This window comes from Populus trichocarpa, chromosome 18, assembly GCF_000002775.5.
Source record: "Populus trichocarpa isolate Nisqually-1 chromosome 18, P.trichocarpa_v4.1, whole genome shotgun sequence".
Lineage (NCBI taxonomy): Eukaryota > Viridiplantae > Streptophyta > Magnoliopsida > Malpighiales > Salicaceae > Populus > Populus trichocarpa.
Genome location: NC_037302.2, coordinates 14,711,257 through 14,729,791, shown reverse-complemented (window position 1 = coordinate 14,729,791; position 18,535 = coordinate 14,711,257). Strand labels below are relative to the sequence as shown.

Sequence of the window (18,535 nt, the reverse complement as noted above, 5' to 3'; positions counted from 1 at the left end):
AGGAGTTTTTGATTCCAAATAGATAAAGCAAACAACTTTGTAGCGAGTAGATTTGATATGATCATAGGAGATTTGGGAGGGCATTGTTTGGCAGTGGTGTTGCAAACACAATAATGATGCATAAATTTCTCTCTTTTAACAAGCAAAAGCAACCCGTTACAACAATCAAAATAATGGTCAGAAGGGCAACATACGAGCATATGAATCCATAAATCTGTTAGTCTCAGCCATGCAAATATGTTACTGATATTTGGGTGATTCAGCTGTGAATCAGATGCTATTAAATTTATGTCATCCTTTAACATTCTAAACATTAATTATATATATATATATATATATATATATATATATATATATATTTCAATTAATTAATTTAAATAAAAATTAACTCTAAAATTTTATAAAATTCCAGTAACTAAAAGATAAAATTTAAAATCTAATGAATAAAAAAGAGGGAGAAGATAAGATAACGTGGCATGAAATAGAAAAGAGAAAAGAAAAAAAGAATGGATCATTATAAAGACATTGAGGCTCAATTTTTGACCTACTAGGTAAGATTAAAAAGATTTTGATAAGAAGACTCTAACTATAATTTTGAAATCCGACCCGGCTCGGTGAGTCAACTCGGGACCCGGCCAACCTGGAGCTGGAACCGGGCCGGGTTGAAAAAAAATAGGAAAAGAAAAACTCGGTGTGACTCGACGGGTTAACCCAGCGACCCGGTCAAAAACCCGATTGCAACCTGTTAACTTTTGTTTTTTTTTAAAAAATACGATGTCATTTTGATTTTAAAAAAATTAACCCAGTAAGCCGGTCAAAACCTAGAACACGAGCCATGTACCGGGCTAGGTCTAAAAACTATGATTCTAATTATATCTAGAAAGATTATCGTAATTAATTCTAAATTAATTTTGAATAAAATCTCTAACTAATTATAAAATTATTTAATAATTTTTCTAGATATAATTAAAATTATCTCATCAAATTTTTTTTTTAATAATACAGGTATCTTAAAAATCTAAGCTTTATCCATTCTTTTAACTCAATGCTATTTTTAATAGTCTTTTATTTTTCTAAAACTTTTATCAAAACTGTGTTAGAAAGGTAAAATATCCCTAACACCAGCTGTTTGACACCACAGAAAAAAAAATATCTCCATATCACCATCCGTACTTGGCATGCGTTTCTGCTTTACTGAGAAACCCTCTGGCACGCCGCTCTGCCAATTCTGCTTCATATCATAAGTACGAAGAACCAATTTGATGCTTCCTTTTGTGCAGCTTCAATGGCTTCCCCTTAGATGAAGCAGGCTACGGAAGAAGAGAAATATACATAAAGAAATACGGAGCATCTAAAAGCTGATAATTCACGCACTCAACTAGAATCCTATAATTTCACATCAACTCCTTTAAGGAGCTCAAAGAAATGATAATTTTGATATCATTTTCTTTAGGTTACTTCAGAATTCTGGCTCAATAATATCTAGTCATGAGGGCAGCCTCAAGTTTGAGCCCAACAGCTATAGAATCAAAGAATTTGCCAGAAATGTAAGAACATTTAGGAGAAAAGGTTCTGGTGGCTTAGACTGTAAATACTTTCCATGATGATAATTAATGAAGCTTTGGTGGCGCACTGAACAGGCCTGCCCTTGTTTTCTTTCTTACGTTTTCCTTTTGGCTGTTAAATCAAGCAAACTTTTAGCCTACAGCAGCAACTTCATTGCGGTGAGGAATCAGATATCACCTTCATCTTTTTTATAGAAAATACAAGAGTATCTTTGAACTCTAGCATGCTAAAAAAAAATTATAAAATAATACAATGTAAATAATATTAAGAGATATAACAGAGTTTAAAAAATAATAGATGACATATGCAATGATTTTTTTAAATTGCAAAATTTGAAAAGCACAGGATTTTATAAGGAAAGAAAAAAAAAGAAAAAGAAAAAGACCCCGGAGACGCATGCGTGTCTCAATATTTTTGAATGTCTTGTGAAGATCTTTTCCACGATGTTGTTAGTATAGTTCAGAGCTCTCTAAGATCTCTCTCTTTTTTTTTTTTTTTCTCTTTCTCCTCTCTCTTTACAAATTACAAGGAGGAGAAAGGAGAGAGAGAAAAAAATAAAATAACCCTAAAGACACATCAAAGTTTTGAAAATAACACCACCAGTACCGTTGTAAATATCTCAATGAGACGACTTCGATGACACGAAAGAAGATCACAAACGATAAAAGGAGTGAGCCACACGGACTGTCTAAAGATTTCGAGGTTCACTTGCCTCCGAGCCGCTCAGTGACCTACTCCGATCATCATTGATGATTTTTTTTGATGTCGTTGGTTTTATTTTGTCAATATTTTTCTAACGATATCAACAGTATCATCATTAAAGTTTTGGTCGTTTTCTTTTTTTTTCCTTTTTTTTCCCTCTCTTATCTCCTAATTAAATCCCATGCCTTTCAAATTTTGCAATTCAAAAGAGATGCGAATGATATTTATGACTCGCAGATATCTATGACTAATTAAACTATATTATTTTTTTAAATATTTTTTATACCATTTTATTTTATTATTTTTTAGAATGCTAGACAAAAAAAACTCCAAATATCACCGACAGCAACCGTACTATAAATACAAAACAAACAAGACCACTTTTACCCCTCCTCTGTGGTTAAAGTTGAAACAAATTCATGGTTTCAATGGGTCAGGTCAAAGTACCCTACGCATAGGCCGGAAGAGACATTATCCAGAAAACTCGATTTCATGTCATGTCTTAATGAGCCTGACTCAAAAGAGAAAATAAGACCAGACTAAAAGACCATCGTCTCAATGAATATCTGTACTGGGACACTCAGGCTAACATTATTTCTGTAATCTAGTCTGCATAGAGGTCTCAAGGATTTTAAGCACTTGCTGGTCTTGAAAGAAAATGCATTCTGATATTCCCTTAAAACTCCAAACCACAGCAAACACAAACACCTATGCAAGATTTTATGATCTCTCTCCCTGGACAAAACCCTAATATGATCCCAAAATGTGATCTTCATAACTATCATGATTCACATAATCCTCTCCATTTTGATCAAAACCTACATCGTAATTCTCACAACTCTCATTACTTTGATCAACCCCATATCCAGAACTAGAAGTGGACCCATTAGTTTCAATCACAGACCTCCTTCCAGACCCAGAACCAATGAAGCAACCCCTAAAGTAGCTTAAGTTCTTGGAACAGGTATACTAGACAAAAACCCTTCACTGAAGAAGAATCAGATTGCAAAAAAGTCTCATTCTGTTTTCTTTTCCTCTCCTTTCCCTCCTCATCCTCCTCATCCAAAATCGAGTGCCTGTTAATGGGAGGCTTAAACTGAACAACCCTTTTAGGATTAGCATTTAAAGGCGTGAAACTTGATATGGGTTGCTGTGAAGTTTCAGTTTTTGGCTGTGGAAATGAAGAGAAAAGCTTAAGATGGAAGATTTGAAGGTTAGCCTTTTATCTTCTTCTTCCTCTTTGATATTAGCAATTCTATCGTTGTTCTTTTGGGGTTTGACTTGGGTTTTTGAGATGGGTTCTTGATGTTTATGTTCTTGTTTGGGTTGTGAAAGATATATTATATTTTTCTATTAGTGTAAAAATATATTGTATTCCTAAAATGAGTAAGAAAGTTGTTTGCCATTATATTTTTTTATAAAAAAAGTAGATAGTTTCCAAAAGTTTTTTTTTTAAATGGTTGCCAAAACTAGTTTTTACTTTTAACATATGACTTGGAAGTTTGGTTACGTTTTAGATGTTAGGGAAATAGCGCATATCATATCCGATAATGTCTAGAATATGTAGGGATGGCTCAAACTTCAGATCAGGGTAGGATTGAAATCTGGTTGTCATGAGATAGTAGCTTAGACACGGCAATGGTGCTTAGCATGGAGCCCCATTTCCTCCTCCTTTCGAATGAAGGCCAGGATAGGTTTGGAGTGCTTAGGACCAGGATAGGTTTGGATTCGATACACTCAAAGGTTAGGGGATCGGGCTCTAAGCATCCAAGGATAGGGTCAGGTTTGAGGTGGCCCGAGGAACGAACCATGATTACGTCTCGAGGGAAAGATGGAGACAAGTTTGAGTCTAGGCTTTTGAGGTTGAGATTAGGTTTAGGTCAAGGTTGAGTTTAGATCAGATCTAGGGTGCTCAAAGTCCGGGTTGGTTTTAAGTCCTCGACAATCACAATCAAAAGATCGAGCCCAAGGTAATTGAAGATCTAGCTGGGTCAGGTTTGAGGTGTCTTAATTGGATGTAATTTTATTCTAAGATGCTTGATGGAAAGAGTGAGATCATGCTAAGTCCTGAGCACGTAAGAGGTTAAGATCGAGATTAAAATTAAGATTCAATATTGGATCAGTTCTTCATACTTGCCTCAAGATTTTCTCCAGCCACCAGACGACAGATGTTAACAGAGCTTGCAGATTGGTGGCTTGGCTTTGATAAGTACTTACTGACTCCAAGAATAAAAATAATTAAGTGTGTTGTGTTTGATACTGAGTAAATCTTCATGGAGATTTTCATGCCTCGGGACTCTGTTACGCAGGGACAGGATTCTTGGTTGCCTACTTGTGGAAGGCTTTGGCAGGGGATAGATATCTACTTCTTGCTAATTTCTGCTGTAGGGTTATGTCTGTGCCTTGGCATGACTATTTTGTTTATGTTTTTTCAGCTTTCCCCGACCCTTTTGGGTTGTTAATTTTGCCTTCTTCAGGCTTTAATGTATTTGCCTATAAAAAAAAGAGAGAATTAAGAGCTCTTCGGGTCTCTTAGAAGTCAAGCGTAGGAGGTTAAGATTGGTAAGCTTGAAGTTGAGATTGGGACTGAGAAAAGGAAATGATACAAATTCTTTTAAGTCTGGTTTGCATTAGCTATTTAAGTGTGTTATTAAAAAAACTAAAAAAAAATAATCAACACAAACAAGTTTATTAGAAAAAAAAATTCAAAACGCTACAATTATTTTAATGTTTATATAAAAAGGTTATTGATCTTATAATTAACATGTTTATCTTACGTTCCACCATTTTTCCCCCCTTGAAAATAGATTTGTTCTTGATAGAATTGCTTAACATAGTATTATTAGTTTAATTGTAATGAAAACCTCTTGTTTTATATATTAATTTGGTCATCATTAACTTTGTTTTTTTTTTCCTTCTTTGCTTTTTTTTTTTAATTAATGTTTTTTTTCTTTTAATATTAGATTTTATTTTTCTATTTAATTATCACACTCTCATGATACGGATTCCAAATTTGACAGGCTAACCTAGTTTAACAGATAAACCCAGTTGACTTATTTTTTTTTAATTTCATCATTTAATATTGATTTGATTGAGAATTAAATTTCATGATTTGTTTTGTTTACTTTTCATTAGGTTATCTTGGTCTCATGACTCGAGAATAGTGTTTAACGGGTTAATCCGAGTTGACTCGGATTGTTTTTTTGTGTTTTTTATTTAATTGATTTTTTTTTATTTTATCAATTAAACATTAGGTCAGTTGGGAATTGAGTTTTATAATCTGTTGTAACTTGTTTTTTATGAGAATATCTTGGATTCACGATTAAGATCATTGGTTTTGACATTTTAACTCTAGTTAAATCAGGTTGTTTTTTGTTTTTGTTTTCTTCTAAGAGGTTATTATTGGTCTCATAACCCGGGTCACGTGTCCTTTAACATTGAATTTGTTTTTTATTGGGTTGTCCTCGTCTCATGACTCGGGTCGAAGGTTTGGCATGTTTATACAATTGACTTATTTTTTCTTTTTCTTTATTCAATTTCATCAATTAATATTGTGTTTTATTGAGAATTAGGCTTCATGATTTGTTTCAATTTTATTTTCATTAGGTTATTCTAGTTTTATAATTTAGGAATAATGTTTATTTTGATTGAGAATTAGATTTTATAATTTATTTTGATTTGTTTTCAATGAGATTATCATAATCTCATAAGTCGGGTCATGAATTTAACACGTTGTCTCAGGTCAATTCAATATGTTGTTATTTTAATATTAAAAAAAATATCATCTTGAAATTTTGTTTAGTCAAATATTATTTTCACGGGTTGTATGAATTGTTTTTGAACTAGCAAAGTCAACCGGGTTATATTGGGTAAATTTTCACACTTTTTTTTTCTGTTAGGAAAAAATATGAGCAACATTTAAATATTTTTTTTTTATTCAAGAAAAACACGAAGCAATCATTTGAAATTAACTATGAACTATAAAGTGACAACAGCATCATCTTTTCTTTAATTTATACCTTTTTAATTTTTAACCACTCGCAAATATTCCTGCAGAGAAACTTGTTCTTAAGGCATGTGCTAGTGCTTCTCAATATATTCCATCCAGCAAGATGGGCCATAAGTTAAGATTTGAAAATTTATGCATGTCTTACTAGCTTTTCGATGAACGATGGCTTCGAGGCCTACTTTATGTACTTTGGCCTACGGCCATAGAAAACACTTTCTTTTTCACCAAAGCTTTGAGATTTTATGTTATAATTAACTTCTAAAAAGCAGAGAATTTATTCTAAAATCCCTTAAACAAAGTCTATTTATTCTTAGAAGTTATAATTTTCCTTTCTTTTTTTGCTTAAAATACTATTAAACCGTCAAATGAAATCCAAGTTTAGTGACCATACATGCGTTTTTTTATACGATTTCTACTATTTTAAACCCTTCATCAAGGAAACAAGGAGGAAAAACCTCAATAAAGAGAAAAAATAAAAAAAGAAGTTAAAAGGAAAAAGAAAATCCATGCATGGTTGCAAAGTGATATCCATTGTGCTTGGATTTGATATTAATCTAGTTACATACTCATAGGACTTGGTGGATCATTAAGAGCTGCAATGGCTGCTTCAATTCTTATCTTCAATTTATCTTTCTCTTCTTCATCTGCCTGCAAAACAAATTTGACAAACGTTTTGTGATTTTTCTTTTTGTATATTTTCAATTATTCATCGAAACAAAATCTATCTTTTTTTCTTATATACATCACAAAAATAAATCTTATAGCTGATTTCGATCTTCATTACAAGCATCAACAATCTGGTAAAAGGAGACTGAACTGATATATTTTTTTTAAAAAAACTCTGCTATTTATTTTTGGACCTGAGTTTAATTAGCATGACCGCATTTGATTGAATGACAAGCTAGCCAGGCTTATTATCATACATGCTTCTCAAGTCAGCCTAGAACCTCTTGGCCGGAAACCTTCAATATTTTCCATTACAGTAAACAATAGCCCTTCAGGTGTGTGTTTTATAAAAATTTAAATATTGTTTTGTTTAAATTTATTTATTTTTTTATGTTTTTAAATCGTTTTGACGTGTAAATATCAAAAATAATTTTTTTAAAAAATAAAAAAATATTATTTTAATATATTAAAAAAAAAACAAATAAAAATTTCTTTCAATCCACTACCCGAATCTTGGATTAGGTTCTATGAAAATTTCTTTAATTTTGATATATAAAAAATTAGTAAAGAAATAAATAAATATGCAATACTTTGTCGAAATCGAGGACATTGGAGTACAGGTTACCCTAAAACCCGGAGTCCAGTCGTGGAACAGGTAAAAAAATTGTCTTAATTAGTGATTGAACACAAATTTCAAACATAGCAGGTGTTTTGATTTCCAATTTTAAATGTAATGAACACAAAACAAGTTGAATAAACAATTCAAAAAAATAAACAGACGACAAAATGTTGATGATATCTAGCTATCCATATAACACATTAATTAATTCAAAACCCTCCTATCTTATTCTTTGTAGCATTTCCTAAAACAATATCATGTAGACCTCATTTTCAACCATTTATGGTTTTATGATGGGGTAGTTTTCTAGGAAAGTTTTTCGATTGTTCCAATTTCTTTTTAAAATTAAAAACACTGTTGTCATGACAATTTCTTTTAATTCAGACCGATCCAGGTCTTGGATCAACTCGTCAGACCGGTCTGAGTTTTTCATCATGCTTTTGCATTGTGCCATGAAGCAATTGTTAGGGAATAAGAAAAGGTTATACAAATATGAAACAGCGAAGGTGATTACTAGAAGGGTCAAATTGAATTAGATCCACCTTAGAAAAACCAGAGAGTTTATAAAATTAGAAGCATGTCTTTGTATGGATCTCATCCTTTTATTATGCCATGAGATTTACGTGCTTTTGCTTCTCCATATTTGAAAATACATTGCATGTGGGAAACATGCCTTCTTATTTTTGGCAAACTAAACATTGTATACATTGTATCTGTGATATGGACACCTAAAAAAACTGAATCTTGTTGTCCGTTTTCAGTTAATTTATTGCGGCTCCCATTTATAAACCATTAAAATATCATTTTTGTAAGTACAATTTATTTGTTTTTATTGTAAATGTAACGAGTCACTATTATTAAATTTAGGTATTATTTTAAAATTGATTGATAACGTGTTTTTAACAAATTTGAATTTTTTTTGGTTTAAAATTAATTTTTTTTCTATGTTTTTAGATTGTTTTGATGTCAAAAATAATTTTAAAAAAATAAAAAATATATTATTTTAATGCATTTTCGAACGAAAAATATTTTGAACCACAACAACAGTTAACACATTTTATAACATAATAAATTCAAAACCTAACTTGAGTTTGGTTTTAAAAAAATCATTTGAGAGTTGATATAGTGTATCACTATTATTAAATTTAATTTGATCTGGGACTCGATTGACCTGAAACCTAACTCGAGTCTAGTTTAACCCCCTTGATTTGTGATTCAGAACTTGTATCGGGTCAATCTTGAATGAAGTTTAACAATGATTTTAGTGACTTTTTTATTCATCATTGAGTTTTTTATATTTGATTTAGACCGTGTTTTTTTTTTTTTTTCAAAAGCATTTTTGAAAAAAATTAATTTTTTTTATTTACTTTAAATTAATTTTTTTAGTGTTTTCATATCGAAATAATTTTATTAAAATAAAAAAAATATTATTTTAATGTATTTTTGAGCGAAAATTACTTTAAAAAACAACCGTTATCACATTCCTAAACATTCTTAATCTAATAAGACACATATATATTTTCAAGTGATCTAGTTTGTGGAGTGGAAAAAAGATCTTCACAAGATCCCACTAATTCCCACAAAAAAATATTGAATGGGTTAGATCACTAAAGAGGGAAAAGATTATTTATGCTTGTACATGGTGGAAAATTGATGGGGTCCTTTCATCACTTTGGTCTCTCGATTGTTTTTATTCCAACACTCTGGCTTGCACCAATCATGATTGCCCCAAATTATTAAAATCGCAATGGTATGATCCCACTTTATTAAAGTGGTCTTATCGGTTTCCAACTATTCATGCCTCACTTTTTTTATGCCACTTCCATCACTTTGCCCTTTGAATACTCGTCTTTTTGATGATGGGATGCTAACTAAATCACCAAGTATCCTAACCGTTAATATGCTTATGTATTTATTTATTTGATTTGATTTTTCACTCTATTCTCTTTATTTTGGTAATATATATATATATATATATATATATATATATACCAAAAGAAGAGGGTGCTGTTCACATCACAGCGAGCACAACTAAATCAATATCATGACACCAGCAAACTTTTTACCAAAAATATGATTGATCTTTGCACTCTAGTTTGAAAATAAACTTGATTTTTACATCTTAATGGGTGGTGGACGTTTATCTTGAAAGTTGTGGGGTTTTATGACCTTCTTTTAGCTGAAATATCTTCGCAACAATCGTTTATCTTAATTAATGAATGTAAACTACTATTTTGATTCTAAATCAACCCATAATTTATCAATTATTAGAAGATATTATAACATCTCCGTGTAGAGTTATATTCCTCAATCATGATATACATGGTAAAAAAACAAGAACTCTTATAGTCTTAGTGGTTAATTAGGCTATTATTCATATCTAAATTGATGTCACAATCACATGCTAATTTGTCGTGTTACAGAGAGCTTATCACTCAAAGTCTTCAATCTCATTTGGTTTTAATTAGTGCCATATGTACTGTGACATGTGGAGATGCGTGAAATGATATATATAGGGAAAAAAATAAATTAATTAAAGAGACTAACCTCAATGAAGACCGTCTTCAAGACTCTCCCTGAGACAGTCGTGATATTTGCTGTAATAATTTTGAGTCCCAATGATTCAAAAACCTCGCAAAGTTTCACCATTGTGTCTGTTCTTTTATTGCATGTCAAGCTCACCAATAATGTATTCTCTCCCATGTAAGCAACCCTTAGCTGCCGCGCAAAATAAATAAATAAATAAATAAATAAATTTACCCCACCATTTCTATACATGCCATATATATGATGTTAACATCAACAAACGAATATACAAAAAAAAAAAAGAAAAAAAAAAAGAAAATCAATGAATCAGTAGTGTCATAAGAGGAGAGACGAAGGGACATACTTCAAGAAGCTCAATAGGAGAAATCTTGGATCCTCCAAAATCACAAAATTGATAATCAATTTTCTTTTTCTTAGATCTCAACAAGACTGGCAACTCTTGGTGGTAATATACACCAAAACCACCCTGATTTTTCTTCGATTTCCCAGATTCAAGTTCACTTAGTTCAGCTTGGATTTGTTTCTCTTGATCATGCAATTCTTGGATGTAGTCAATGGCATCCTTAATTATTGACGCCTTGTCCATCTAGAATTAGAACAAAATAATCAACTCATGTATAATCCAAATCACACTCAATAATTTATCTAAAGATAGAACTTAAAGAAAGAAACAAAATTTGTGAAGTGTTGATGTCATCACCTTACTAATGTTGGGGACCACGGCTCTAAGTGCAAAGAGTCTTTCATTGAGCTTCTTCCTCCTATTCCTTTCTGAAACAATATTCTTAGTGGCTGCCGATGAGGCTGCTCCGTCCGGCGAACTTGAGTCATAGTAGCCTGAAAAGGCCTCATCAATTGCCCAACTGCCTCAAAATAAAAAGATAAAAAAGCCACCTTAGCAGGTTACAAGAAAAACAAAAGCAAGAATCCATGCATGGAAAGGGTATGCACACACTATACCTATCAAGCTCTTCATTTTGGAGAAACATTTTAGTCTCCCAATAATTTTGGTATTCTTCACCAATATTTTCAATAGGTTCCATGGGTTTTGGAAGGGTGAGCTTATGTTTTTGAGAGAGTGATAAAAGGGGACTTCCTCAAATGGTGGGTGTTTTTTTCTTTCTGTAGTGTTTTTTTTTTGAGAAGCCACAACATGTTTATAGAGGAAGAGGGAGGTGGAGCCCTCGAACCACGTGTTGTTACGGTGTCGTATGTTTTGATGCTTCCTGGAAGGACCATAACCGTCCAATAGGATGTGGGCTAGAAGCCGCGGAAGAGCTTAATCATGTATAAATGCTTAATTAGTATTTTCAGTATTAGAAAAGAGAAGATATATGATGATTATGCAAATTCTAATTTGTTTTGGTTGTTAGGTGATGCAACATCCAATTATATATACATGATTAAAAAAATCCAATTATGTATTTATTAACTATTAAGTATAAAAGATTAATTTTTTACTATAGATTACACTGTGTAATCAATAGTAAAAAGGCTTATGCTTTTAGTTATATTTTGTTTTTGTTTTTTTTTTAATTAATATTTTTTTATTTAGTTATCACATTCTCATAATACGGATCTTGGATTTGACGGATTAACCTGGTTTGACAGGTTAACCCAATTGATTCATATTTTTTTCTTTTTCTTAATTAGTTTTTTTCTTTCAATTTCATATTTTAATATCAATTTGATTGAGAATTGAACTTCAAGATTTGTTTTATTTACTTTTCATTAGATTATCGTGATCTCATGAGGGAATTTTATTGTACCCCTCCTTGAAAAGTACTATTTAATAGAATAATATTTTGCCTTGTTTTTTTCTTTTTCAATTATTTCTTTTTAAATTTTATTTTAATATTAATTTTTTTCTATTTAATTATCAAACTTTCATGACACGGACTTGCAGCTAGACCCAGATTTAAGGCTCTCGGGCCTGACGTTGTAGCCATATCCAAGGCTCTTGGGCCTGGAGTTGCAGTCATACCCACTTAAACTTGGATCATGTAAATTTAATATTATTATTAATATTAAAAATATTATTACTTGTATTATAAATATTATTATTTTTATTATAATGAATATTGTTAATATAATAATTAATAAATTTGAAAAAATATTATTAATATTGAAAAATAACCATAGATTTCATTTGAAGGGTAAAATTAAAAACTATAAGAACTTGAGTTATGCATGTTTAATATTGTAAATATTATTGTCATTATTAATATAATTATTAATAAATTTGAAATTTTTTTTACTATTGAAAAAAATTATAGATTTGATTTGAAGGGTACAATTAAAAATTGTTGTTGTTGTTGTTATTGTCTTTGTCATTATCGTCGTTGTTATTCTTATTCTTATTATTATTTTTATTATTATTAAATTTTAAAAAAAATATTATTATTATTGAAGAAAAACTATAAATTTTATTTGAAGGGATTAAAAACTATAAGAACTTGGATCAGATAAGTTTATTATTATTATTATTATTATCAGGGAAACTAGACCCAGAAACTTGGGTTTGGCTGGGGCGCTAGACTCAAGTTTATAATCATTAGTATTATTTTTATTTTTATTCTTATGGTTATCATTATCATTAATAATTTTTTTTAAAAAATATTATTACTATAAAAAAACCATAAATTTGATTTCAAGGAATAAAAAACTATAAGAACTTGGGTCAGACAAGTTTAATATTATTATTAATATTAAAAATATTATTATTTATATTAAAAATATTACTATTGGTATTATAATTAATATTATAAATATTACTCTTGGATCGGACGTTACGGTCAGACCTAAGACTCCTGGATCTAGCTTTGCAGATAGACATAACACTCTTAGATATTAGCGTTTTTTGATATTTTTCATGTAAAAAAATATTACCTCGTGGCATAGCGCGCGAGCCACCCCCTACTAGTGTGCACTAAAATATTGAGGAGTGCATTTTATTTGGGAGATGTAAACAAGATGGATATAATTTTGTGCATAATTATAAAACCTATAACCTGAGTTAATTTTAAAAAAAGTCATCTCGGAGTTGACTCATTTTAACTCAATTAACTTGACAAATTAAGTCATGGCTCGTTTGACTTGGACGAAACTTGATTTGATTTTTTTTAAAATTATTCTTATTTTAAATTAAAAAAATTAAAATATATTAACCCAGTTCAATCTAGATTAATCCATAACTTTAGTCATGGAAAAGATTAGAGGTGAGACTAAGTTTAATAACTTAGGTTTTGTAATGCTTAATGTACTAGTCAAGTGACCAGCAAAGCACTTGAGTGCTAAATATATACTAATACAATAATAAAAAAAATGTATGGTTTAATTGATTTGGATTTAGTTTTTGAATAGTGCATAGCATGAATTTTTTTTTAATTTTTTTTTTATGGTAAGAAATTTTCTGGAATTAGTTTTTCTATTTACTTAAGTGTGTGTCTCAAAGTTATAATGTTTGTTATTTCATATTAAACTTCCGTGGAGAGGTCATGAAGACCTTTAAAACTTAAAATCTTTCTGATTTGATCCATGCATGCAGGAGGTAGTTTCATACTAATAGTTACTAACTCATTTTTATTTTCACTCATTTCAATTTACCCTAATATTTCTTATAATGGTAAGCCAATAAAATCCTACTTATGTCTTTGATCTTATGGTGTGACACAAATTAATTATTTTCTAAAAATAAATTTGAATTTTTTTTCATAAATATAATAATTATAGCAATAAAATTTTTTTTAGAGGATATGCTAACATAGCACAAAAGAATTTGAATGGATACACAAATCTATATAAGATTAAAAAGTATAGGTTAAAGTAGACAATAGAATCACAAAACTTCATGTGAAAAGTATGTTCACTATCTCCAAAACTTACTTGACAAGGCAAGGAGAGTTTTTGGATTTTTTTTTTCAATTAGCAATTATAAAAATATTGAACCAAACAAAAAGATGAGTCAATACAATACATGTTTTCTATCGGGTGGAAGTTAAAGATAACTATAAAAAAAAAACACAAAATCTTTGATGAGCAAAAAAGGATTGCAAATATGAACTCTAAATTCACAATATTATTTTCTTTGAAATAATAGTAATGAAGTTTGTCTTTTTATGAGGTTTACAAAGCTTTAAATAAACTAGAAACCTAACCTTAACTAGGAAATAAAATAAAAATTTGAAATTACAAAGGAAAGAAAAAGCATAATATCCAAAATAAATAGGAAATCCAAAAATAAAAAGGAAAATAAAAAAAAACTGCCAAAATTAGGGGTCTCGACGAGATTTTTGATATCTAATGATTCAATAGTTCGCGTAGCGACGCAGTAGCTACTAAAGAGAAAACAATCTCCAGAAACTCTCTTGTAAAAATTTGAGTACAATCCAACGATTGGATAAAAAATTGTGGTCCGTTTAAGTTGTTAGTTTGGTCTAGCACTATCAGACCTCTTTTTAGACTTAAACTTATTTCACTAGTTCATAAATGTATCTGCTAGACTATTCACATAATCTGTGGACATATCCTCATCTAGTTATTGTAGACTAACACTTGATTGCTTAGAATCACTCGTTGTCACATGCCTGACTACATCACCATCCCTTCTCGGAACTTATTACTTGACTTCTTATCAAATTTCTCCATTTTTTTACATACAACAATATGAACAAAATATTTATAAGTGGAAATTCCAGTTTTTTTTCTTCTTATTTGATGACTTTTCCAACTAAGTTAATCGGCATGAAGATAATTAGTCATAACAAACTATTTTTTTTAATTCAAATTTTAGTCTTAGTCTTCATTTAGGAAAATGATACACACCTACACATGGATATATTCTTAAAGCTACCCCACCAGCAAACAATTTTCTCTCTTATTTATGGAAGTAAAGATTCCCTTGTCTATTGTTAAAGCTAGGAAATTCTATGAAGTCATTCAAGTCTTCCTTGTTTATTATTAAATCAAGGAAATTTGATGAAGTTACCTAAGTCAGTCGGTTAGAATATAACATAATTTTGTTTTGGTTTTTCATTAATTTAAATTTATGGATTTTGTTTTTTAATATGGTATATTTAATATGGTATAAGAGTTCGAATCTTAATATCGTTTTTATTTATTTATTTATTTTATTTGAGAGTATGTAATAAAATTAATGTAAAATTTCTCATTTTCAAGAACAAGCAGCTCCAACATGACCTTGTACCCATGCATTATCATGTCATTTTCTTCTTCTGATTTTAAAATTCCATGTACTGTCCAATTCCGAAATCTGTCAAAAATTTCTGTTTCTCATTCGGTAACCAAAGAGAGACATATCATGTGCTTAATTGCCAAATGTTTCATCATGCAGGGACCCCAAATCTATAGTAAGCCAGCACGATTCTCGTCCATGGAGTCACCACAAGTTAGCCTTGCCCGGTACTGAAGAAATAAAGATGCACGAAGAACAGATGATATAGTTTGGCTCTCGTTGCCAGGGCCCAGGTGGGTATGTTAATGAAAACTATTTTACATAATCATTGATAGAAATGTATAAAGTTATGTATAGTTTTTTGATATTATATAGAGGGGTCGGAGATACTTGATTGTGATTACTTAGTTTAGAGTATAAACAAGATATCGGAAATTAAAATTTATATAAATTTTACTGACTTTGATCCAAATATTTTAAAAAACATATGTTTATGTAGAAACTATATAGAAGGTAATATATGCATGGGATTTAAATAATATTATTAGATATTTTATATAAATTTGCAGGAGCTACAAGACTATCGAAACCCATCACCATCCTTGCTTTTGCACTAGGAAAAGAAAGACCCTTCATGTCGAGGCAATTTCAATTAGTATGATCGTCATGATTTAAGAAAGAAAAATAAAATCAGAGAGCTTAATAATGACAAAGATAGAGAAGAAAAATAATGAAGGAGATACAAGATTTAACACCTTAATTATCTGCTCCATACTAAGAAAAATAATGGATTTTTGTTCATTTTTATGATTCAGAATTGAAAACTGGATCTATCCTGTTTGTTAAAAAATTTAAATTTATTTTATATTTTTTATATTTATAGATTATTTTGATGCGTTGATATTAAAAATAATTTTTAAAAATTAAAAAAATATTATTTTAATATATTTCCAAATAAAAAACAATTATAATCACAATTCTAAACACCATACACCCAACTTAACGGGCAGCCGTTTCCTCTTTGAGGTGGCGTGGCTGGAATTCTTGACTGGAATGATTGTTAAGACTGGGAATCTGGAAAATAAGTTATTTTTATGGATCAATTTATATGCCTAGCTTGTAAAGCACACAATAACCTATAACTTTACCCTAGAACATGGTGGTTAGCTGGTTGTCGATATATAGTACAGAAAAAGTAAGAATCGTTCTGCTGAAGATTGTGTTCTAGCTGTTATCGCATCACGCAGATCAAAACTTAAAAATAGGGATGTCCAATCCTAAATAATTTATTGGCGTATGATTCTAAACTAATCCAAGTGTTGTGAGAATTTGTGCGCAAGTACTGGACAAGTAGTTAACTAACTACTGACTAAATCTGAAAGGATTTGAAGCTGGTTTGAATAGAAGTTGAGAAATTAATGGGAGAGTGAGTTAGAGTTTAGAAATTCAACATCAAACAATCATAATTAATATTAATTATATACCAAACAAACAAATTCAATTCTCATGGATGACTAGACTATACTCACGCAAGGTTCTTGCTATGACGATGCACTTTGATATTAATTCTCTCTTAGTTTCTATGTTCATCATTTGGTATGAATATCCTAACTATTTCCTAAACTATAATCTGGCATGGTATGTGTCGTCACTTGTTTTTTTTTTTTACCTCTGATTTCAATATATTTTTAAAAAATTAAAAACAAGTACAAAAATTCTTAGAAATTATGTTTTTGACATGATTTGGTAAATTTCTAGTCATTTCATAATTTTTGGATCATTTCTAGTCATTTCTAGTCATTTCAGAAGAAAAGAAGGAAAAAAGAAAATCAATCCAACAAGATTTATTTTAGTAAGTAAAATGTATGTTGTAACCCAATTTTGGATCCACCAAGATTTTCTCAAATGTTATTTTATTTCTATTATTATTTATAAAAATCCAAAAAAATTAAGAAAAAGGAAAATTCAAAAATATATTTTTCTCGAGTCAACCGCATCTTTCCACAAGAACCGATTCCACCGGGTCAATACAGGTCAAACCATGTCGGCCAAGTAAAAATGAGTTTTCGGGTCAAAACCGTCATTTTCGGTCAAAACCGAGTCCACCGAGTCAATAAGGGTCAAAACATGTCGACCATTTTTTATATATAAATGCTTGTAAATTTTCTTGCATGTTGTAAAAATACAAAAACCAAAGTCGACACGTCTCTTTTTTCAAAAGGACCGATGTCAAAAATGTAAATACCAAATATGGATTATGTCCATTCTTTCTTTTGGTAACCCAGACGTAATTCTCCTTTTTAGGGACAAACGTCAATATTTTAGACGAGTCTCCTAATTTTTAGGGACTGATGTCATTTTTAACGTGTCTCCTATTTTTAGGGACCGACGTTAACCATTTAAAAAAAACAAATTACCAATAAACCCAAAATATAATGGATTATATCCATTATTTCTTTTGGTAACTCAGACGAGTCTCCAATTTTTAGGGACTAATGTCATTTTTAACGTGTCTCCTATTTTTAGGGACCAACGTTAATCATTTTAAAAAATTTACAAATAAACCCAAAATATAATAGCATTTGAATCAAATAAAAAAACACACAAGTAAGGGTAACCTTTCTTTTGAAAGGATGTTTTAAGGGTGGTGTCTACCTTCCCTTAATCATAACTAACCCCGTACCCGAATCTCTGGGACCAGTGTCTAATTTGGGATTTCTAGTTCCCTCAAATTACTAGATGGCGACTCCAATAAAATCTTTGTTTCCCCCAATCAAGAAAAAACCCTTTTTGTTAAATAAACAAAAAAGCGGGAGCCGTCGCCCGACGTCGTGTATCGACAGAATGGCGACTCCACTGGGGACTTTAGGGTTGAGCCAACTGCTTGTGTTTGCTTTTCATTTGCTCTTTCTTATCGCTATTTATTTTTGGGCACTTATTTTATTTGCATTATTTATTTTATGCAATATCTACTGTGATTCTTTTCAATTTTTCATTTTATCACATACATATATATTATTTATTTGTGTATTCACACACTTCACTGTGAACCCATAAAAGCTCTGGACCCGAGCTCGTCCTTTTTAAGATTAGAAAAGAGAGATTCAAGTGGCAAGTGTGACTTATGTCCACTGATGCTCATTTGGACTTTTGCTTGGATTGTAACTCACCCTATGCAACTAGTACTGTGGAGTCTTTCTCCCCTACTCATGTTGTATAAGGTTAAGAGGCC

The 18,535-nt window shown here is 30.6% G+C and overlaps 1 protein-coding gene and 1 long non-coding RNA gene across 2 annotated transcripts; one reads left to right on the top strand and one right to left on the bottom strand.

Moving 5' to 3' along the window:
• Window positions 1-2,662: 2,662 nt before the first annotated feature.
• On the top strand, window positions 2,663-15,767 carry LOC112324914 (uncharacterized). Its single transcript, XR_002978896.2, has 2 exons — window positions 2,663-3,481; window positions 15,463-15,767. It is a non-coding gene; the product is annotated as an uncharacterized LOC112324914 (long non-coding RNA).
• On the bottom strand, window positions 6,655-11,252 carry LOC7490495 (transcription factor bHLH35). The gene is made up of 5 exons (XM_002325225.4): window positions 11,070-11,252; window positions 10,810-10,972; window positions 10,453-10,695; window positions 10,110-10,280; window positions 6,655-6,925 (listed from the first exon to the last, which is right to left on the bottom strand). Exons 1-5 carry the CDS (start codon window positions 11,150-11,152, stop codon window positions 6,836-6,838), a joined length of 750 nt encoding a protein of 249 aa, XP_002325261.2. The 5' UTR covers window positions 11,153-11,252; the 3' UTR covers window positions 6,655-6,835.
• Window positions 15,768-18,535: the final 2,768 nt, after the last annotated feature.